The 24,818-nt window shown below is 41.1% G+C and overlaps 2 protein-coding genes across 9 annotated transcripts in view; both read right to left on the bottom strand.

Annotated features, from left to right (window-relative positions):
• LOC132882239 (NACHT, LRR and PYD domains-containing protein 12-like) overlaps nt 1-24,818 on the bottom strand; it is a 1,431,284-nt gene that overhangs the window by 690,030 nt on the left and 716,436 nt on the right. The window lies entirely within an intron of this gene.
• Nucleotides 16,342-24,818, bottom strand: part of LOC132875336 (interferon-inducible GTPase 5-like) — a 66,082-nt gene continuing 57,605 nt past the window's right edge. The window contains exon 2 of the mRNA XM_060912098.1: nt 16,342-18,647. Within this exon, the coding sequence (XP_060768081.1) occupies nt 17,470-18,606 (1,137 nt within the window). The 5' untranslated portion in view covers nt 18,607-18,647 and the 3' untranslated portion in view covers nt 16,342-17,469. The remainder of the gene's footprint in view (nt 18,648-24,818) is intronic.

Genomic DNA, 24,818 nt, shown 5'->3' with positions numbered 1-24,818 from the left:
ATCTGTCCCTCTGTTACCCCTTTTCCACCAAATCAGTTCCAGGGCTGGTTTGGGGCCAGTGCTGGTGCTGGTTCACAACTCGTTCAACTTGCGAGCCAGCTGAGAACCAGTTTGCTTTTCCATAGCTCGCGGTGCTAAGGGAAGCCACGTCATTATGTCATTGTATACGTCAGTTACGTCGCTGTATACGTCAGTTACATCGCTATGTTTGCATAAACCTTGGCGCGAATATCGAAGCAAAACCAATGTGGAGGAAGAAGCAGCAACAACAACAGTAATAATAATAATAATGGATGACCGCGTTTGTACAGCTGCTGCTTCTTGTCGCTTAAAAATGGCGATCTTTCGCGGTCTTGTTATTGTTGTTGGTCTTAACAACTCCGCCCCCCCGCTGATGTAAGCGGTTCTTTCCTCTGGCCCAGCAGAGAGTTGGTGCTAGCCTGGAACCAGTTTTTCTGGCCCCAGAGCCAGTTCTTTGTCAGTGGAAACAGAAAACCCGGTTCCAAACTAAGCACTGGCCCTGAACCAGCCCTGGAACTGCTTTGGTGGAAAAGGGGCATGAGTTACATGTCGGTCCTGGGATCTAGATGCTGACCTCCTTTGCTCCTCAGACCTGCCTGATCCATCCTGGTGCCCTGTGTCTGGTTGGAGTTTCATCACATCACTCCTGTGGAGGACTGCCGCATGTGGACAGTTGAAAGTCGCACTTGGAAGATGCTCTGGACTCTTACAGTCATGCTTTTATGGCTGAGGACTACAGTTGGCTTGCTAACTTTAAGACTGCAGTTGTCATGAACCGTTTTGCACTCAAGTTTCCATCAATGAAGAGTTTATAAACATCAACGAAACTGACTTCATGTTAAAACTGTTAATGTTATAGTCATGTTGTCTGTTATTGCCCAAATGAGGATGGGTTCCCTTTTGAGTCTAGTTCCTCTCGAGGTTTGTTCATGTCGTCTGAGGGAGTTTTTCCTTGCCACCGTCGCCACAGGCTTGCTCATTGGGGATAGATTAGGGATAAAATTAGCTCATGTTTTAAGTCATTCAAATTGTGTAAAGCTGCTTTGCGACAATGTTTATTGTTAAAAGCGCTATACAAATAATCTTGATTTGACTTTTGTGCCAATCTTGTAAATACTGTCTGTGAATTCTGTCTTGTGGCATTTGTGAATATAATCTGTGCCAAAAGCAAATTACACTGACATCAGTTGTGTGGCCACTAAAAATATGAGTCTGTGTCCTGTATCTTTGGTGTGAATGTTGGGATATTCCTGAAGAACATTTATTTTGCTGTTTATTTAGAATTTTTTTTATATTTTGACCATTCATATTATTGATTGCTTTGTTTGTTCATATATATATATATATATATATAAAGATAGATAGATAGATAGATAGATAGATAGATAGATAGATAGATAGATAGCAGCCTTCAGCTCATCTGTATTCTTGGGTCAGGTGTCTCTCATGCAAGAAGGTTCTGGGTTCGAGCCCAGTAGCTGATGGGGGCCTTTCTGTGTGGAGTTTGTGTATTCTCCCCATGTCTGTGTAGGTTTCCTTCAGGTGGTCTGGTTTCCCCCATAGTCCAAAGACATGTAGTTAGGTTAACATGGGGCAGCCTTGGGCTGAAGTGCCCTTGAGCAAGGATCCTAACCCCCAACTGCTCCCTGGGCACTGTAGTATAGCTGCCCACTGCTCTGGGTATGTGTGTGTGCTCATTGCTCACTTGTGTGTGTGCGCATGTGTGTGTTCACTGCTTCAGATGGATTAATGCAGAGGAGAAATTTCACTGTGATTGAATGGGCATGTGACAAATAAAGGCTGCTTCTTCTTTTCTTGACAATAGTCCATAGACTCGCTCTCTGGGGTTCAGCTCAGGCAAGTTGGCTGGCCAATCAAACACAGTAATATCAGGGTCAGCAAACCATCTGGTAGTAGTTTTGGCACTGTAGTTTGACCTAATTGTCACAACCCCACTCCTAGGTCATGACAAAGTAAGGAAAGGACACAGCTACAAATTGTGAGTCTAAATATTTATTACAAAAAACCCAAACAAAGCAAAACATGCCATTGCTGGCAGGAGTCAGTCCAAGTGAGTTAGTGAGTGAGAGAGAGAGAGAGAGAGAGAGAGAGAGAGAGAGAGAGAGAGAATGTAGACCCATGCTTTTAACCTCCTTTAAGCGCGCATCCCAGGTGCTCCACATCTGGCTGCCATGATCACCTCCTTCTATTACCTTAAAGAACACAGACATTTGCAGCACTACCTACATCAGAGGCAGGCAATGCATGCCCCTTTATGTCCATCAAAGATGGGTCATTACATTACTCCTGTACAACTTCAATGTAAGACAGCAACAAAGGAAGCTCAGACAAGGATGGAAACTCCAATCCCACATCACTGGCATCGTCACCCTCGCGTGCCACATCAGGAATAAATTTGTCCATAGCACGTGTAACCACACAGGATGAGAAAATGTCTGGTAATGACCTAGAGCCTTCATCCACCACAGAACTAGAAGAGCAAAAGGTGACCACAGGAAAGGGAGGAACATTCGACCAAATCCTACTACCAACCAAACCATTGCCCAAAATGAATTGGACACCTTCAATAAGTAGCGCTGGCCGTACACCAACAGCCACCTCACCCCTAACTAGTTCACAGTCCAGAAATATCTCATGTAAAGGAACAGGGAGAACCTTTAATCCCATTCCCCGACTGAGAACACAGTCACCTGTATCAGTTTCCATGGAAAGAGGCAAGACAGTGCCAATAATCCCACTTCTGACACCAGGGGCTGTGACAATTGGGGGCTCATCTGGGAGCTTCCCAGTTTGTGCTGCAACATTTAGGTAGGATTGGTGGTGATGTGTTGGAACTCGGCGCACCTGTGCGTAAAGTATGGTTCAGAGTTTTCCCTTGTAGGTTGTAGCAGTGATCCCCTTCGGGTTTGTTGAGCGTATTTTGTGTAGTGTTGTAGCGAACGTGGGTGAAGCTTTGCTTGGGAGCATGTCTGTGGTTTCGGGAGGGTTGCTAGCTTGCTAGTCGCTCTCTTGATCCAGCAGTCTTCAGTGCATAAGTACCCACCACAAGTAGCTGCATGAAGACTAGGTAGGAGCTTAGGTAACCGGGTGGGTTGTTAGATAGTGAGGAAACTCTGTACCGAGCAGGGAATTTGTCCTCTTTGTGCGCACAGGTAACCTCATTGTGTTTGTCTCACCTTACTATATTTAAGTTGTTTTTTAGGCATCGCTTGTTGTCATGTCGGACATCCAATCATTTATTACTGCTCCGTCCCAAGAAGCCTTGGATGCCTGCACAAAAGAGCAGTTGCTTGAGATTGCTGAGCTTTATTCAGTAGTGATTGAAGGAGATATGTGGGTTATAGGAAATATTAAAGCATCTATATACAATTAAAGTTAATTGAGCTTCGAATAATGTGTGAAAATAAAGGTCCCTCAGATGTTCACATCAGAGGCGAATGAGATGGTCATTGTTCTTTCAGGCTTATAATCTTGAGAATAGGCATATGAAGGGAAAATATAACGTTATGGCCCAGATGCGTTATCACGCGCTCCTTTGTAGTGATTGGTTATTCAAACTTTATTATTGCCTGTTGGATTGTTTGATTCACCTGTACTTGCTGTGCCCATCTTAAATTATTTCTTAAGTGTTGGAGTTGCTGAAGACAGGTGGGGAAAGGTTGCAGGTTGGATATCCAGGGATACAGTGGTGCTTGAAAGTTTGTGAACCCTTTAGAATTTTCTATATTTCTGCATAAATATGACCTAAAGCATCATCAGATTTTCACACAAGTCCTAAAAGTAGATAAAGAGAACCCAGTTAAACAAATGAGACAAAAATATTACACTTGGTCATTTATTTATTGAGGAAAATGATCCAATATTACATATCTGTGAGTGGCAAAAGTATGTGAACCTCTAGGATTAGCAGTTAATTTGAAGGTGAAATTAGAGTCAGGTGTTTTCAATCAATGGGATGACAGTCAGGTGTGAGTGGGCACCCTGTTTTATTTAAAGAACAGGGATCTATCAAAGTCTGATCTTCACAACACATGTTTGTGGAAATGCATCATGACATGAACAAAGGAGATTTCTGAGGACCTCAGAAAAAGCATTGTTGATGCTCATCAAGCTGGAAAAGGTTAAAACCATCTCTAAAGAGTTTGGACTCCACCAATCCACAGTCAGATTGTGTACAAATGGAGGAAATTCAAGACCATTGTAACCCTCCCCAGGAGTGGTCAACCAATAAATATCACTCCAAGACGTGTAATAGTCGGCGAGGTCACAAAGGGCCCCAGGGTAACTTCTAAGCAACTGAAGGCCTCTCGCACATTGGCTAATGTTAATGTTCATGAGTCCACCATCAGGAGAACACTGAACAACAATGGTGTGCATGGCAGGGTTGCAAGGGGAAAGCCACTGCTCTCCAAAAAGAACATTGCCGCTCGTCTGCAGTTTGCTAAAGATCATGTGGACAAGCCAGAAGGCTATTGGAAAAATGTTTTGTGGACGGATGAGACCAAAATAGAACTTTTTGGGTTAAATGAGAAGCATTATGTTTGGAGAAAGGAAAACACTGCATTCCAGCATAAGAACCTTATTCCATCTGTGAAACATGGTGGTGGTAGTATCATGGTTTGGGCCTGTTTTGCTGCATCTGGGCCAGGACAGCTTGCCATCATTGATGGAACAATGAATTCTGAATTATACCAGCGAATTCTAAAGGAAAACGTCAGGACATCTGTCCATAAACTGAATCTCAAGAGAAGGTGGGTCATGCAGCAAGACAACGACCCTAAGCACACAAGTTGTTCTACCAAAGAATGGTTAAAGAAGAATAAAGCTAATTTTTTGGAATGGCCAAGTCAAAGTCCTGACCTTAATCCAATCGAAATGCTGTGGAAGGACCTGAAGCGAGCAATTCATGTGAGGAAGCCCACCAACATCCCAGAGTTGAAGCTGTTCTGTATGGAGGAATGGGCTAAAATTCCTCCAAGCCAGTGTGCAGAATTGATCAACAGTTAACAGAAACATTTAGTTGCAGTTATTGCTGCACAAGGGGGTCACACCAGATACTGAAAGCAAAGGTTCACATACTTTTGCCACTCACAGATATGTAATATTGGATCATTTTCCTCAATAAATAAATGACAGAGTATAATATTTTTGTCTCATTTGTTTAACTGGGTTCTCTTTATCTACTTTTAGGACTTGTGTGAAAATCTGATAATATTTTAGGTCATACTTATGCAGAAATATAGAAAATTCTCAAGGGTTCACAAACTTTCAAGCACCACTGTATATCAAGGTCAGGTATTGCGTGAATTGAATCTTTTTTTTTTTGCTTTCATTTTGCATTATATTGCCTTTACTTTGTATTATTTCTTCCGCCTATTTATTTATTTGTATTTGTAATTGGCATTCATGGTCGACAGCAAACTAAGAATTTCATTGTGCAAGAGGATATGTCCTTACTGTGCATATGACAATAAACACTTTGAACTTGATTATAGCTGGAGCTGGAGCACGATTTGGAGGGTGGTTTGTTAGTTTGCCGGCGAGCCCTTTGGGACACCATCTTTTTTTTTTTTTTGGGGGGGGGGGGGGGGGATAGTCCCTGCCTCATTGGCTTTGCAGTTGTTTTGGATAAGTGCCTGTGTCTGTGTGTTCTTTAAGGTAGTAGAAGGAGGTGATCATGGCAGCCAGATTTGGAGCACCTGGGATGCACACTTCTGCAGCTTAAGAGCAGAGGGCTACATTGCTCTCTCTCTCTCTCTCTCTCACTTGGACTGACTCCTGCCAGCAACAGCATGTTTTGCTTTGTTTGTAACAAATATTTAGACTCACCATTTGTAACCATAGACATATAAACATAGACGCCGCCTTCTGCGTAGAATCATACGTCATCCTCGCCGCCATAATGGATGTGGCAAAGTGGAGATTCTTCAACCGTCTCTGGTATAGTGTCTAAACAGTAGCCGAGAATAAAGATGCCTCATTCATGTGCTGCGTTTAACTGTACCAACAGGTTTACTGTCCAAACGAGATCACATGGGATTACCTTTCACAGGTGAGACTGGAAAAATACTTTTCATTGTATTTGGTCATTATAACATAATTTTATGAACAGATTTTTCTGACTTTGTGGCTAATATGAAGTCTCACGCATAATAGCCGCTCGGTAAAACCTGTCTCCAAACAACGAAGTATTTCCTTCGTAACTATGCTGATTGTTGTTAGTTGCTTAGCTAACTTTTCACATACTATGTAGGTTTCCCAAAAATAAAGACATGAAAAAGCAGTGGGAGACAGCTGTGCGATGGGAAGGGTTTTCTGCTACTCCGTCATCCATGCTCTGCAGTGAACACTTCAGAACGGAGGATTTGGACAGAACAGGTCAGACAGTCAGGATCAGAGAGGGAGCTGTTCCTTCAGTCTTCAGTTTCCCAGCTCATCTCCACCGGGTAGGTGTAGAGTTATAAGCAGTGAGAATTAGAGAATACAGTGCCACACTATGATGAACGTTTTTGAACGTATGATGAATGTTTTTAACCTTTCTGAATGTGAAGGAATCAGTGATGTATTTTGTTTTGGTATGACGTTAGAACCTGGCCGAACTCAGTTTGGCGGTCATTCAGCTCACTTTATTCAATGAGAGTAGGTCTGTGTGGTGACTCAATAAATAAAACAGTAAATTTTTATTTTCATTCACTATTTCCAGTTTTTCCACTATTTCCATCATTTATCATATTCAGTCTTGTAGGTTGGTTATTGTGGCCTCAGGTTTTGGTAGCTTGCTACGGTATGCTGACTGATTAGCTTACCTGAGCTATCTATCGCGTATCTGTCGCTAGTTTGCAGTGTACAGGGTATTTTGCACACTATTTATAACCATCACATTAAAAGTTATATGTGTTGTTCTGATGCCTGTTTGTTTCCCAAATATATACGTGTGTGTCTTAATGGGTGAATAAAAGGCATCGAGTTAAATATTATTGTAGAAAGGGGCTTTATGAAGTTCAGTCCATTTACTTGCATTGGTTTACGGGGAAGATTTGCCACATCCAATATGGCGGACACTCTGACGTATCCCAGCAACGGGGCCACCAGCTCAATGTGGCGTCTATGTTTATATGTCTATGTTTGTAACTGTGTCCTTTCCTTGTTTTGTTCTGACCTAGGAGTGGGGTTGTGATAATGGGCAGATGCTAAGTCTGGCTGGAAAAGGAAATCGGCATTTCCATAAAGGTTGTCAGTAGATGGAAGCATGACGTGCTCCAAAATCTCCTGGTAGACACTGTGTTGACTTCACACTTGATAAAACCCAGTGGACCAACACCAGCAGATGACATGGCACCCCAAATCATCACAGACTGTGGAAACTCCACACTGGACTTCAAACCCCTTGGATTTTGTGCCTCTCTACTCTTCCTCCAGACTCTAGGACCTTGATTTCCAAATGAAATGCAAAATTTACTTTCATCCGAGAAGAGGACTTTGGACCACTGAGCAACAGTCCAGTTCTTTCTCTCCTTAGCCCAGATAAGACACTTTTGACGCTGTCTCTGGTTCAGGAGGGGCTTGATATGAGGAATGTGACAGTTGTAACCCCTTTCCTGAAGACATCTGTGCATGGTAGCTCTTGATATACTGACCCCAGCCTCAGTCCACTCCTTATGAAATGCTCCCAAGTTCTTGATGTGACTTTTCTCAACAATCCACACAAGGCTGATGTTTGTAGCATCAGCCACATAAAGTTTTGATTATTAATCAGTAGCGTAAAATAGTATCTATTGTCTAAGACACTTATTTATATTTCATATTAAAACGTCTATGTAAATTAATACATAGAAAGCCTGGCCAGGCGCTGAACGTTCTTCTGCCTTCACTTTAAGAGAAATTCAGGGCGAGCATGACCCTAGGAAGTCTATAGGGTTCTTCCCTGTCACTCACCCTGTCACTGTCACACGCACACACCTTCTCACTCCCTGTCCTATGGCTATAGTCCCTTTAAATCACGTGCTCGTTTTTTGAATGGAGACGCGGAAAGAGGAATGAATGGGGGTAGATGGAAGCCGGTGCGCCAACATTCTGACATTCTCCAGAATTCTTCAATGGTCCGAAATAAATTGAATTCTACACGCTGATGGATTACTTTGTTCTTCTCTGCCCTTTTTGAGGAATGTACTGTCGGACTTAAACCAACATCTGAAGAGGTGAGATCGCTCCTTTTTTTCCCCTATTTTTGCTGGCGGGATTGTTTTTGGAAAGCGCACGGGTGGTGAGCGGTTTTGGTTATACTGCTTACGCAGTGTTTGGACTAAAGACTCTGCCCTAAGGGCTATTCTCTCACTCTCTCTCTCTCTCACTTTGCACCATTACACAAATATTCACACTGAAAATATTTTGTAAGCGCGTTTCATGAACCAAGTTATAGGATTTGTTGACAACTCGCATCGAGTTCGTTACATGTTGATGTTATTTCTACACTACACAGACATTTCTTTCTTGAAAGTCTGTAAGAAAGTCTTACATATATGATATTGATTTATGTTTCATGCTTTCAGGGCTTGTCTTGTTCTTCTGTTGCAAAAACAAATGCTTTTAAAAATAAATGTTTTTTTTTAAATATGTACTTCCGTCTAAATAACTCAATTATATCTCAAGAAAACATATCAGTATTGCCTTGAACCATGTACTTGAAAACTTGCCGAAATACCACAAAATTTAGGGCAAAAGGAAATTCAAGGGGGGTAAAAAATTTGAGGCCATTTGCCCTGCAGGGCAAAAGGTGTCTGTAACACTCCTCTGATTACCATGAAAGCTGAACCACAGGCAGGCGGGATCAAGTTCAGTCTCGGTTTTATTTTCACACAACCAGCTTACACAAACACGCTTTTCAGCAGTTTTCCGTGGATGTGCTGTGTGCGACTGCATGGGCGTGACATCAATCAGGAGGGGAAGGAAAAAACCCACTCTGCTGCTCTCCCCTTTTATCTCCTTTTTACTGAACACAAATGTAGCACCCCTCTACTCTACTAGGAAAAATATAAGTACATTTAAGAGAGGTGCTATCTAACTAATATCAGGTAGTTCGTTTAGTTTAGGCCAGTTCTAGGTACGGCATTACAGGGGGAGTGAATTGACAAAAAGGGCAACCATTCAAAAGGTAGGAAAAAAAACAGTATAACATTTATTAAATGATACAAGTTAAATTTGACCCTCTCTCTTAATAGAGAATAAAGAGAATAGTAACAAAAAGATTCAAATAATAAATACCCCAAAAATAAATGAGAGCTCTTCAAATTCAAAGTATCAAATCAAATAAAATGTCCAAAAGAGAAGAAAAGTGTGGGTGTAAAATATCAGTGCATGTGTGCTTAGTTGTAATCCAGCTGATCGCGCTGATCTTCCAGATGGTCCAGAGGAGGTTCCAGTGTTCAGAGGAGGTTCCAGGGTCCAAGGACTGACTCGCCATCCAATTTCAGTTCACATCAAAAACCAATCGGAGAGATCCAGAAGGAAATTAAAACAAGGGAAAGATGAATGTTCGGGCAGTATAAAGAGTGAAGTAATTTGAGAGTGTCCGTGATTTGGGAAGTAAATGTTGAAAGATAATTTAAGGTTCAAGAGAGATCAAGTTATCCAGTATTAAAGCTATCAAAGGAATCAAGCGTCAAGTGAGGGAAAGTAATACAATGCCCATATCTTGGCAACAAGAACAACCTTGCCAAAATAAAAGCCCTGCTTCCTGTTAACAGCAAACAATATTTATAAACTTAAGTAGTTCTATTAATCTATTTATCCATATGTATATTTATGTATTTAAATATGTATCTGTATATTTATCATATTTATTCAATATATTTAGGTTTAGTAACCAAATCTTTAGGTGGGTTACACAAACACACACAGCACATTAATTTAACACAGGTGCTTCCACTTTGCCACTCACCTTCACCAGCTTCTCCCTCCATTCACAAACCAGCACTTGACCACGCCTTCACTGCCACAGTGTCAAAAGTTAACGTTGAGGCCTGTGCACAGTGGCAGATGATGTAGTGGGCTCAGACACAACATCCACAGTTGCAGCAGATGACATATTGACTGGAAGTGCATCTGTAAATGTGGTCATGGCCATCACAGATGTTACTGAGTCATCTATACTGGCACCTAATGCTGACTGAAAACCTGAGAGCATTCCAAGATTTTCTATATCCACTTTTGCCTTCCCATCTTCAACAGAAGAATGAGGTAATGTTATACAACTAAATCAAATGGCGCTAACCCCCCAATCAATTTTAATTCCAGCTTGTAATGCAACAAAACAGGACAAACAACACAATGGGGGATGAATACTTTTGCAAGCCACTGTACTTCACCTGTTTACTTTTTGATGGTCAAGGAATTTCTGCTTCACTTTCTGATTTGAAAATATAAGGGGGCTCAAGGTTCTTTCATCAAATCAAATCAAATCAAGTTTATTTGTACAGCGCTTTTAACAATAAACATTGTCGCAAAGCAGCTTTACAGAATTTGAACGACTTAAAACATGAGCTAATTTTATCCCTAATCTATCCCCAATGAGCAAGCCTGTGGCGACGGTGGCAAGGAAAAACTCCCTCAGACGACATGAGGAAGAAACCTCGAGAGGAACCAGACTCAAAAGGGAACCCATCCTCATTTGGGCAACGTCCCAATTTCATCATCCCATTTCATACCAACTGATCCACTAAATAAGACACACTCCTCATCCTCATTTGTATTTCTCAGATACGTTCTGTCTAAACTGGCATTATTTTCACCATCAAGCCACACCTGTAGTAATTTAACTCACTCTTGGTCTAGTGGTGATTTAAGTCCAGCTTTAGCATCACTCTTTGTGGCATAGTAACTCATGACTCTGTCTCTGCGTTCTTGCTTGGGTGTACAGTTACAGCGATTTGAAGTGAGATATTAAATAGCTGGTCAATTGTTTTGTGCTTTTTTTTTTTTTTTTAGTTGCTTTTTCAGTGGGGGTTCTCCTGAAGCCTGGAGTACTGCATTTTACATCAGGATCTGCACTGGCCATTGTGTACAGATCATAGGACCTTTATCCTTTACAGCTGTATTCTGTAAAAAGGAATATTTAATGGACCATGAAAACATGTTTAATAACAGACATACTATTTTGTGGTCTTTCTATAACTTATTTTACAAGCTGCATTTTTTTTTTTCAATTTCACGATGTTCACAGTGTGTACACAACTGCTACATGAGCATCATCATCTGTCTACCTTGTGTATCCAGATAATTACAACCCCAACTCAGGAAAAGTTGGGATGGTATGTAGAAATTGAAAATAAAACTGAAAACAAATGACTTGTAAATAATCTTTGACCTGCATGACACTCAAAACAGTACAACAGCACATGATTTGATCTACCTCGTGATTTTTTTTTTTTTTAAACAAACATTTAATTGTGATTCTTGTAAAACATTTACCACTTTATAATGTTGCCATTCCTTCTCACAACACTTGTTCATGGCATCATGGACTCCATGAATACTCCATTATGGACATTTTTAAATCACAATCTGGCTCCTCTACCAGGAAACTAAACCTGGGTCATCACTAGATCTTCCAGCAGGACGATGATCGGAAGCGTCTGTCCAAATCAGCACTAAAACAGTTCACTGAGAATCACAGAATCAAGCTTCTGTTCTGAACATCTCAGTCCCCTGAGCTGCACCCCAGTAAAAACCTGTGGGCAGAGCTGAAGAGGAGAGAGCACAAGAGAGGGTTGCGAACCCTGGATGATCTGGAGAGATTGTGTAAAGAGGAATGGTCTTATATGCCCTGCTCTGGATCTCCAACCTTATAAAATGTTATAGGAGAGACTCAGTGCTGTTTCCTGCCAAAGGGGGTTGGACAGAGTATTAAATGCATGGGAGCCAATAATAGTGGCACATGTGCTTTTGTTGGAAAAAAAAAAATTTCTTGATGAGGGATTTGTTTTTCTCTGAATAAATTTATTTCAATTAAAGGCTGGGTTTTTCTTTTTTTCAGTGCAAGATGAAGTGACTTCACCGAAAGGTAGATTTTTTTTCCCAACCTTTACAATGGGCGTCAATAATTGTGGACAGCACTATGTATAATATGTATATACACACACACCAGGAAAAGGTTGGGACAGTATGGAAAAATCCACCCATCCTTCCCTCCATTATCTGTAAGTGCTTATCCTGGGCAGGAGCCGATCCCAGCTGACTATGAACAAGAGGCAGAGTACACCCTGGACAAGTCACCAGATCATTGCAGGGCCGTATGGAAAATGAAAATTTTAAAAAGACAGCTTGTTTCTAAAATTCAAAATTTTTGAAATCATGGTATGATAATGTATAATGTGTTAAAAAAAAAGGTAAAAAATAATCCAATGGATCTTATGTCACTGGTGAAATTATTTCATGTACCCAGAACATTATTTGAGATGGATTTTCATTAGCTAGAAGCTTATCTCCTAAAGCTTCCAAAAGGGGCCATCAATAACTTTCACACAACTGCATGTGAAAGGTTGGACTTTAGCTGGTCCTGCAGGTTAGTCTGTGACTCTGGACCTTTTATCATATATATGGACTTGTATACAGTCATCTGTTATTTCCCTTTTTACTTTTTCAAGCTTTTGAGAGAATTTGATTTGGCAATATAAATATATATGATAAAAACATACATGTACATATCACCGAGGATGACACAAAAAGCATTAAAATACACTTATTTCCATTGTGGTCCTCAAAATGACAAGATCACATCACACATCACATTATCTCTAGCCGCTTTATCCTTCTACAGGGTCGCAGGCAAGCTGGAGCCTATCCCAGCTGACTACGGGCGAAAGGCGGGGTTCACCCTGGACAAGTCGCCAGGTCATCACAGGGCTGACACATAGACACAGACAACCATTCACACTCACATTCACACCTACGCTCAATTTAGAGTCACCAGTTAACCTAACCTGCATGTCTTTGGACTGTGGGGGAAACCGGAGCACCCGGAGGAAACCCACGCGGACACGGGGAGAACATGCAAACTCCACACAGAAAGGCCCTCGCCGGCCCCGGGGCTCGAACCCAGGACCTTCTTGCTGTGAGGTGACAGCGCTAACCACTACACCACCGTGCCGCCCAAAATGACAAGATGGTTGTGGCAAACTTGGCACGTAAAAATAATAAAATTGACAACGTAAATATTTAAATTATAAACATACTATAATTAAACTAATTTATCACTAAAAACAAAAATTGTATTTAAAAAACAATTAAAATTAACATAGTAGCTACTCGTAAAATAAGTATTTAACCATTGTAAAAAATAAAAATTACTGTACAATTTTGGCACCTAATACGTACATAACTAATAGTAACTAAAATCGTTATTTTCTTCATTTATTATTTTGGCCATTAGGTGTTCCTTTACACATTTTTTGAAAATAAACTTTGAATCTATTTGTCTTACTTTGACTGGCAATCCATTCCAGCATTTAACACCACAAAATAAAAAAGAATTCTTTCCAAACCCATTCACCCTAGGGACAAAAAAAGCTGATTGACTCTGTCTTGTATTATGTGTTTGTGCTGCACTATGAAATTGACCTTTCAGATATGAAGGAGCATTTCCACGCTTAATGTTAAACATGTGATTTAGTTGGAGTTGCTCAACTCTATACTGTACAGGCAGAAAACCGACTTTGGAGAACTCTGCTACACCAATGTGTGCTCTGGGAGAGAGGTCTAATATGAACCTTATCACCTTATTTTGGGCAACTTGTAACCTTGACTTGCCCTTCTTAGTCAGGCCATTGTACCAAGAAGAGCAAGCATAGTCAAAATGACACTGGACCAAGGCAGATACAATTAGCCTCCTGGTTTTCAGATTAAAGTTTCGACAGTTCCGGTATAAAAATTTTATTTTGGCGGAAGTCTTTGAGATCACTCTCTTCGCAATTAATTCGCCAGAGAGAGATTGATCCAGATTTACACCAAGATATGTAACCGACTGCCTTGGTCCAATGTCAGTCCCACCACAAGAAACCTGTATACTGTCACATTTGGCTAATTTTCTTTTGGACCCGAAAAGTATTGATTCTGTTTTACCGAGGTGTAAGGATAATTTATTGTCAACCAACCAGTCATGCACCTTGGCCATTTCATTACTGAGCCTTTCTTCAATTTCTACTGTGCTCCTGCCTGATACAAGTAGTGCAGAGTCATCGGCATATAATAAAAGCTTGCAATTGACTGCTGCCGGCATATCATTCACATATATGAGAAATAAAAGAGGTCCAAGTATTGATCCCTGGGGCACACCACATTCTATATCACACTCATTCGACATAGTGCCATTTATGTCCACAAGCTGTTTGCGGTTTGATAGGTATGATTTAAACCAACCAACCGAAGGACTAGACATACCAAGACACTTCATCTTATCTAAGAGAATGTTGTGATTGACAGTGTCAAAGGCCTTTTGCAGATCAAGCATAACCATACCTGTATAGTTGCCTTTATCACATTCTAGTTTTATGTAATCACACAGGTGAATTAGGCAATTATCTGTAGAGTAGTTGGACCTGAAACCAGATTGAAGTTCATACAGTAAGTTGTGGTCCATTAAATACTCATTAAGCTGATTATACATGAGTCGTTCAAAAACCTTTGACATTACGTTCAATACTGACACAGGTCTATAATTACCAACTTCAGTTTTAGATTTTTTCTTGTATAGTGGAACCACTCGAGCAAGCTTTAAGTCATCGGGAACCTTGCTGCTACTGATCGACAAGTTTATAATGTGCCTCACTGGATGAGCAATAACATCCGCCCCATCTTTAAGAAATCTGGCTGGTAGGTTGTCTAGACCAGTTGCTTTACTGGCACTCATGGAAGTAAGAACTTTATGTACTTGGTCAAAGCTGACTTCTTTGAGGCTAAAACGGTCACCAGATACATTCAAATTTGTATAGTAGTTTCTAACAAAATCAGTACCAAACATACCAGTACAAGGTGGAAGCTGCTCAACGAGCTTAGAGGCTATTGTAGTAAAAAAGTTGTTAAAATAATTAGCCAGTTTCTATTTCAAATGTCAATGAGTCACCAATTTCAAGACCAATGCTGCTGACTCTAGATTTGCATTTTGAGGATGAGCCCAATGATTTTATGGTCTGCCATAACCTTTTGGGGTGATTTTTGTTTTCCTCAATCTGATTTTCAAAGTAGTCAGCCTTGGCTTTTGTTTTTTTTATACTTGACCTGGTTACGATAAAATTTAAACTGTTCATGATCTTCAAGGTTTTGGGTGTTATTAAACCTGGCTAAACATTTATCTCTTTTCCTAATCAGTTCAATTATTTCCCCAGACATCCAAGGTTCAGTTCTTTGTTTTACTCTGACCTCTTTGAATGGGGCAATGGAGTCTAAAATCAATGTGAATGTAGTTTTAAACAATAGCCAAGCCTTGTCTACGTCATTGCAGTCTAGTATAGTTTGCCAGTTTGCTGTACCGAGGGCCTGATGCAGAACCTCTTTAGAATAGTTTTTGAGAGAACGCATGCGTACACCATTATGCTTGTTGATAGGTTGACCCTTTTTTAATTTCCGGGTACAGTATGTGATAAAATGATCACTTAGGCCCAAGCTTAGTACACCAGATTGACTTATTCGGTCAGAGTCCGAAACAAATATAAGATCTAGTATGGACTTTGTTGTTTTAGTCACCCTTGTAGGCTTATCTATAATTTGTTTTAGACCACATGACCCTGCAAAATGGTACAAAGCATTTACTAGGGCATTGTCAGACTTCTTTAGTAGATCAGTATTGAAATCACCAAGAATTTTCTCCAGTTAAATATTTTCCCTTGGATGTTATTATAGCTTTGCCATTTTGTTTCTGTTCAGATTTTTACTACCTGTCTCATCTCTGCAGAAGACAGCCTTTTTTTTAAAACCAAGGATTCTTCTCTGCAAATAATGACGAGTGCTATTTCAATTTTACTATTTTTCACTAAAATAAATGCCCCACATTGGGTGCCATGTAGCCAAACGGATGGTTGTAATTCTAATTAAGCTTAAATATAGGAACACCAGATAAAAGTTTCTGTGTAAAATTAAGTTTCACTCAGCCATAGCATAAGAGACAGTCCCTTTACACTCGAGTATAAAATGAGTTCTCTCCTGAGTGCAGAGCTTCTTTGAAGAGATGTCCCCGGGGTTTTCTTATTCAGCCAAGTCTTCAAATTAATGAACTCAGACCACTATTTGTCTTCTAATGAATCACCCTCAAAGGGCTCTGCTTTATTAAACATATAAAGCTGATAACATATATAAAGTTTGAGTACAAATCAATTTGAAATAAAATGAGCAATTCTATTAAAAGTAAACCTGTATTATAATCAACATATCTAAAAGAGGAAATAAATGTTTGACAGATAAACTGTCAGAAAAAGGTTTCTATAGAATGAAAGAGTAAATACTTTGAATAATAAGAAGCTTAAGTCCTCAGCATCCTACCCAACAACCTCCTGGGGTTTACTTCTGTCTTTTATAGCTAAAGAGCCAAGCATGATTCAATCATAAAACCACAAAAAGCTCACTAAGTGGAAGATTTTGAACAGTAAGTGGAAGCTAGATGGAAATATTCTTCCACTCCCTGAATAAGCAAGATCACATACAGATCAGGTTAGATTAAACTGGTCTTTAACCACAATCCCTTGAGTTTGTTTACTAAAGTGTAGACACCTTTCTTTTACTCGGCAGAATCAGAGGAGTTTAATCAGTCGGGTTTGCTGTAGAAAGCCCGCGTCCCCAAAAACACAGGAAAACTCTCCCACTGTGGCTCCCAGTCCAGGATCCCAGTCCAGGATCCTGCAGCGCGCAGAGCCACTGGTTGAACTCGCCAGCATGACCTTCATCTCTCCTTCAGTCCTGCCGTCTTTTCAGCAGAAACCCGCTACAAGCATTCTGATTGGCTGATAGAGCTGCAATTTCTTAAAGCTACAGTACTATTAAACTCAACTGACAAAATAGTTCACAAACAAGATGAAATACTACTTTTAATCTTATTACTCTGATTTTAACATTGTTTTATCACTAATATGAATTTGTAAAATGATTAAATTCTGCTCAATATTTATTCTAATTTATTCAACTAATTATTAATTTATAAGCTATTTTCACCTGTGTTACACTACACAAACAAACTTGACTCATTCAGATTATAATCCAGGAGAGTCATATCGCTATACTACGGCTCTTTGTGCAACCAGGCTGTGCACATATCTTTCTTTTGTTTACAGAAAAAGTGTTTATCAGTAAATCAAACATTCTACTTCTGATTTTGAAGCATAAACATTGCATTTTTTTTCTTTATTAATGCCAAGGCTCCACCTCCTGTGTCTCAGTGCTTCCTTGTCACTGTAACCCCGCCTCTTCCAGCACCATCAGTGCTGCATCTTCAAGCTCTTTCAGTCCAGACTTCAAAAGATGGAATGTACAAGTAAAAGATATCTCAGCTGCTAGAACACTTCCTATACCAGGCACCAAGCTGCACAGATACTCCACCACCGCAGACAGCGCCAGTCTTGCATTGGAGCCCGTTGCCAACGCCAGTATAAGAGGTGATTTTTTGAAATCTTTCAGCTCTGGCTTGTTAACTCTTTCTGACAGTTTTTTAAGTGATTTATCATCAAGGCCAAATGAGTAGTAGCACCTTGTAAAGAAAGACACTAAAATACTGGCATCACATGCCAGTGAGAGACCAGGTACTGGAACTACTGCAATGACTCCAGAGCAACACGCTGCAGCCCATGCTGCTTCCTCAAACATTTTCACTTTTTTCTTCAGCATAGCCACAGAGGTGACAGGCACCGACTGGATCAGAGCAGACCGTTTCCTCTCCGGGAGCTCTGTATTCAGAGTGTCAATCAGCTCTTCAAACTCAAACGCTTTAATATCCTTTGAGGATATCAGGAAAACTTTTGGATTTTCAATCTCCTTCAAGTGTTCCATGCAGTTCCTTTTGATCTGTGAGAGTGTTTCTTCCTTGTTAAAGTTCCTTTTGGTTTCTTCTGCTCGAATATCATTGTCTATCTTTGATCTCACAAAGTAAAAGAGCTTTTTGCTTCTTTTGATCTCTTTGGCCAACATGATGTCATTCTCTGTGACTCTCTCAGATAAGATGATGATGTAGAAATCATATGCGCTAAACTGAGTGTCTTTAAAGTATTTCTTAGCCTTAAAATTTGGGGATCCAATTCCAGGTAGGTCCCAGAACATCACATTGGGCACTGTGGGATGTTTGTAAGATGTTGCCTTCATTGTTGTTTCAGTAACTCCAGTTTTAGCTGCGCTTTCATCATCATCGTTCAGTTCTCTGACTGCATTGATAAAAGATGACTTTCCTGAACCTGTTACTCCAGTTACAGCGATGTGAAGTGAGATATTAAATAACTGGTCAATTTGTGTTTGTGCTTTTTGAGTTGCTTTTTTGATGGTAGACTCTCCCGAGGCCTGGAGTACTGCGTTTACATCAGGATCTGCACTGGCCATTGTGCACAGATGATAGGACCTTTATCCTTTACAGCTGTATTCTGTAAAAAAAAAAAAAAAGGAATATTTAATGGACCATGAAAATGTGTTTAATAACAGACTGATCACCTATTTTGTGGTTTTTCCATAACTTATTTTACAAGCTGCAATTTTTTTTTCAATTTCACAATGTTCACAGTGTGTACACAACTGCTACATGAGCATCATCATCTGTCTACCTTATGTGTATCCAAATAATTACAACCCCAACTCAGGAAAAGTTGGGACAGTATGTAGAAATTGAAATTAAAACTGAAAACAATGATTTGTAAATAATCTTTGACCTGCATGACACTCAAAACAGTACAATAGCACATGATTTGATCTTTTACCTCATGAATTTTGTAGATTTTTTTTTAACAAACAGATTTAATTGTGATTCTTGTAACACATTTCAAAAATCTTTGAACAGTAAAACAGTTACCACTTTATAATGTTGCCATTCCTTCTCACAACACTTGTTCATGGCATCATGGACTCCATGAATACTCCATTATGGACATTTTTAAATCACAATCTGGCTCCTCTGCCAGGAAACTAAACCTGGGTCATCACTGGCTCTTCCAGCAGGACAATGATCAGAAGCGTCTGTCCAAATCAGCACTAAAACGGTTCACTGAGCACAGAATCGAGCTTCTGCCCTGGACATCTCAGTCCCCTGAGCTGTACCCCAGTGAAAACCTGTGGGCGGAGCTGAAGAGGAGAGAGAGCACAAGAGGGTCACGAACCCTGGATGATCTGGAGAGATTGTTTGTTTTAAAGAGGAATGGTCTATGCCCTGCTCTGGATCTCCAACCTGGATCTCAGTGCTGTTTTCCTGCCAAAGGGGGTTGGACAGAGTATTAAATGCAGGGGGGCCAATAAGAGTGACACATGTGCTTTTGTTGAAAAAAAAAACTGTATTTCTTGATGAGAGATTTGTTTTTCTCTGAATAAATTTAGTTCAATTAAAGGTTGGATTTTTCTCTTTTTTTCAGTGATAAGCAACTTCACCAAAAGGTGGATTTTTTTTCCCTAACTTTTACAATGGGTGTCAATAATTGTGGATGGCGCTGTGTGTGTTTGTGTGTAATCACACACGCACAAATCAGGAAAAGGTTGGGACAGTATGGAAAAATCCACCCATCCTTCCCTCCATTATCCGTAAGTGCTTATCCTGTGCAGGGTCGTGGGCAGGAGCCGATCCCAGCTGACTATGGGCAAGAGGCGGAGTACACCCTGGACAAGTCACCAGATCATTGCAGAGCCGTATGGAAAATGAAAATTTAAAAAACAATGTATAATAAGTAAGTAAATAAATAAAAGTAAAAATAATCCAACGGATCTTGTGTCACTGCTCTGTGTCTGTCATGTTTTAGATACTTTACTTTTGACACTTTACAAATAATCTATGAAATGTTATGAAGCAGCTGACCAGCTGATCCTTAATAACATACTGGTTCACTACTTTTACACCACAATGCTGTAGAATTCTGGATTCTGATTTGGTCAGAGATGCAGCTGCAAATCATGAGCTAAGAATCAAACATCTGGAAAGAAATAAAAGTTGTGATGTAAACTGACTCCTTGTCATCTCAGCCTCAGTCCACAGGAATCAAACATTTATTTAACAAACTAAATGTTTAAAAAATGCAGTTGTATATAAAATAAACTAAAACAAACTAAGGTCAAATACAGTTTGACCACATGAGGCACAGTTCTAGAAGTGAATTGTTAATAATCACACGATCTGCTATCACCCAAATGAGTCTGGTTCCTCTCGAGGTTTCTTCCTCGTGTCATCTGAAGGAGTTTTTCCTCACCACCATCACCTCAGCCTTGCTCATGAGGAATACATTTATTAATTGGTATGTGTAAAATTGATATGTTTCTGTTAAGTTGCTTTAGACAATGCTTATTGTTAAAAACATGATACAAATAAAATTGACTTGATCAAATGTAAATTTGGTGTTTTAGAAGGAAATATCCCGCTGGAGGTTACAGGAGAGTGCTGTAACTTGACTTGTCTAGGAGGTCATTCAGGCTGTTGGCCTTTTCTACAACATCAAATGCCACATGCTACAAAAGAGTGGTAGAACATGTGTAGAAACTTCTCCATAGTGGGAATGTGACATGACGCAGTCATGATCTGTACTGATACTACACACATCACAAACAGTCAGGGGGCATTGTGTGAGTCAAATACAGAGTCTTCACTCTGTATTTGACTCACACAATGCCCCCTGACTGTTTATGGTGCAATGAAGTTACTGTTACCACCGCAAAGTTGATTCTTTTCCTGTGACAGCATGTCCCTGAGTGTTTTATTCCTTTTACAGTAATTTACCAATGATGACCAAATTTTATTTATAAAAGTATAACATGTCAAACTTTTTATCCATTTAGGCCCTGTCCACACGGCAACGGATTCAGGTGACTCCGATACAATTGCTTATCGTTTAGGCCTGGCGTCCACACGGCACCGGCGTTTTGGGTACCCAAAACGCAATCTTTTTGAGAACGGGTTCCAGAGTGGAAAGATCTGGCAATGTTGCCGTTGTGAAGTCGTCTGGATGAGTAGAACGGATTTGTTTACGATGACGTCACAACCACATGACTGTGAGTGCTTCACGCCGGGTAGAAGTGTAACGAATATCACCAGGAAAAAGCCTTACAGAGCACTAGTGAGAGTGAAACACGAGCTTGGATATTATTATTATTATGTTCAGTGTTAGTTCACAGTAGTAATGCAAGAAGCAGAATAGTGACAGTAATAGTGAAGCAAAAACATGCAATTGTACAAACACTGCAGCTCTCCAGCAAAATATTCATTTATGAAATGGTCTGATTCTTAACACCAGTAGTGCCAATGATCTTCTCATTGCGATGCGAGTTGTCAACAAATCCTATAACTTGATTCATGAAACGCGCTTACAAAATATTTTCACTGTGAATATTTATTGTGTAATGGTGCAATCCCGCCAGCAAAAATAGGGGAAAAAAGGAGTGATCTCACCTCTTCAGATGTTGATTTAAGTCCGACAATACTAAAAGTTCCAAAAGTGAACTGCAAAAGTATCAATGCGCTGCCGAAGCGCGCAGAAGGTGTTAGTACGCCTGTCATTATAGTGCGGACTTTCCATAGCATAGAAAATCGCTACATTTCAATTTGTGTAACTGAACTTGTTTCATGTCACTGGTCATATAAACCTATGTAAACAGGAAAAACGCGGACGAGTTTGGTCGCATCTAACTACAGCCCCAAAAAATACCATTGGCCATGCTGAGCCTAGCTACATTGCTAACAGGAGTGACAGCGCGTCTGACTGCGTCTGACTGACTGGGAGGTCGCGCAAAGCTCGGAGAGGTACGGAGCAGCTCGTCTCAATTCAGATAAGAGCATATTTCATTATGGAAGTACTGTGGACTGTTCCTTTAAAGAAGCCATTTTTGTCAACCTGGAACGGCCATCATTGAACAGAGGTGGGGGTCTAAGACATCATTTATCAACTACCTACAATGCAGTCCTTGGCACACTTCCCAGACAACTGAATGCACACGAAAACCCAGCTGTTTTCAGTGACTCACAAGAGGACAGAGAGAATCAGCATTCCATTGATCACGCTAACGGGCAATCCATTGATCACCCTAATGACTCTCGAGGCCATTCACAACCAGCCCCCAGTGACCCTCACCAACAGGATGACTCAATGACACCTTAGATGAGCTTTTCATCCATGAGAGGATAAATACCTGATACTCCCTATTAGTCAGACAGAACTGAAGAAGCCTTTCGGATGAGAGGTGAAATGTCTTCAAGAATCTTCAAGCAAGTCCAGTTGCTCTCTTTTACCACCCACAGTTTACTATGACCTGGATGACTGAGAATCTTCACAGACATATGTAAACCAGCAAACATTAGACTTAGACTTTCTTTATTGTCATTCAAATTTGCATCAAACAATGCACATCAGAATGAGATTTCGTTGCTTTGGCTCGGTGTAGTGCAGAACGAAACAGCAGCAAGTATATTACCTAAAAAAATGCAAATATATAAGAAAACTGTGTATAAAATCCTATATACAATTTAAAGCGTATTGCCTGAATATAAAGTATTTTGCCTCGGTGGTGGTGGTTTAATTCGGTTCAACAGTCTTATGGCATGTGGGAAAAAGCTGTTGTAGAACCTGGCTGTTCTACTCCGGAGGCTGCATAGCCTCTTTCCAGAAACCAGCAGTGAGAACAGTCCATAGTGGGGGTGGGAGGTGTCTCTGCTGATGTTGGAAGCCCTGGTCAGGCAGCATTTTTCTGCAATATCCTGTATCGGAGGAAGTGAAGTCCCGATGATTTTCTCCGCTGTCTTCACCACCCTCTGCAGGGACCTCCAGTCAGAGGCTCTGCAGGCTCCTGACCAGACAGAGATGCAGCAAGTCACTATGCTCTCTATAGTGTGTCTGTAGAATGTGGTGAGAATTGGAGGGGGGAGATGTGCCTTCTTCATCCGGTGCAGAAAGTGCATGCGCTTCTGAGCCCTCTTTACAAGGGCCCCGGTGTGATGGGACCAGGTCAGAGTGTCCGTTATCTGCACCCCCAGGAAATTTGTGCTGCTGACTCTCTCCACTGCTGTGTCATTGATGATGAGTGATGTGTGAGTGGACTGACTCCTCCTGAAGTCGACGATGATCTCCTTGGTTTTGGCGACATTCAGGACCAGGTTGTTGGTTTTGCACCAGTCCACTAGGTGTATCACCTCCTCTCTGTAGGCCACATTGTTGTCACCCTGGATAAGGCCCACTACTGTTGTGTCATCTGCAAACTTCATGATATGGTTAGTAGTGGACCCGGGACAGCAGTCATGGGTCATCAGGGTGAATAGCAGCGGGCTCAGGACACAGTCCTGAGGGGAGCCGGTGCTCAGGGAGATGATACTGGAGGTGTTGTTGCCCACCCACACAGACTGATGTCTGTTGGTGAGAAAGTCAAGCAGCCAGTTACACAGGGGGGAGCTGAAACCAAGAGGGGCCACTTTGCTCACCAGGTGCTGTGAGATGATGGTATTGAATGCCGAGCTGAAGTCCAAAAACAACATCCGTACATGTGTGTCCTTCCCTTCCAGATGTTCTAAGCTCAGATGGAATACAAAGGAGATGGCGTCCTCTGTGGAGGAATTAGGGCGATAAGCAAACTGGTACGGGTCGAATATGTGTGTGTGTATATGGGGGGGGGGTCTGGAGACAATGTGGTCCTTTACCAGCCTCTCAAAGCACTTCATCATTATGGGGGTGAGTGCTACAGGGCAGTAATCATTGAGGGAGGAGATTATGGGTTTATTAGGCACCAGGATGATTGTAGCAGTCTTTAGACATGTTGGTACCATAGCCTGGATCAGCGAGGTGTTGAAGATGTCCGTGAGAACCCCAGCCAGCTGATCAGCACATTCTTTGAGCACCTGTCCTGGTATGCCATCAGGACCGGCTGCTTTCCGTGTGTTCACTCTCCTCAGGGTTCTGCGGACATTAGCTGTGTCCAGACTGATCGGCTGCTCATCAGGGCAAGGAATAAATTTCCTCACAGGAGTGGTGTTGAGTGCCTCAAACCTCCCAAAGAAGTTATTGAGTTTGTTGAGAAAGTTGATGTTGTCATCATGGGGGAGGGGGTAGCTTTGTAGTCTGTGATGATTTGGATACCTTGCCACATTCGTCTGGTGTTTGTGGGGTCATGGAAGAAGTCCTGCACTTTCTGGCCATGGGCACGCTTTGCAGCTCTTATGGCACGGTTCAGGTTGGCTCTAGCTGTTCTGAGTGCCACCATGTCGCCAGATTTAAAAGCGTCATTCCATGCTTTCAACATTATGTGTACCTCTCTGGTCATCCAGAGTTTCTCATTGACCCGTGTGGAGATGTTTCTGATCACACTAACATCCTCCATGCACTTCTGAATGAATGCAGAGACAGACTCAGCATACTCCTCCACCTGCGTGTGATCATTGTCTGTAGCAGCTGCCTTGAACATGTTCCAGTCTGTGTGTTCGAAGCAGTCCTGTAATGCTTCTATAGCTCCCACAGGCCAAACCCTCACCTGCTTCACTGTGGGGTTTTTTCCTGATCAGCAGGGGCTTGTATGCAGGTATTAGCATCACAGAGAGATGGTCTGAGGAGCCAAGGTGGGGGCTGGGTGCAGCCCTGAATGCCTAT

Source organism: Neoarius graeffei, chromosome 2 (genome assembly GCF_027579695.1).
Source record: "Neoarius graeffei isolate fNeoGra1 chromosome 2, fNeoGra1.pri, whole genome shotgun sequence".
NCBI classification, from domain to species: Eukaryota; Metazoa; Chordata; class Actinopteri; order Siluriformes; family Ariidae; genus Neoarius; species Neoarius graeffei.
Note: the sequence above shows the minus strand (reverse complement) of the source record. Positions and strands in the feature narration are given on the sequence as shown.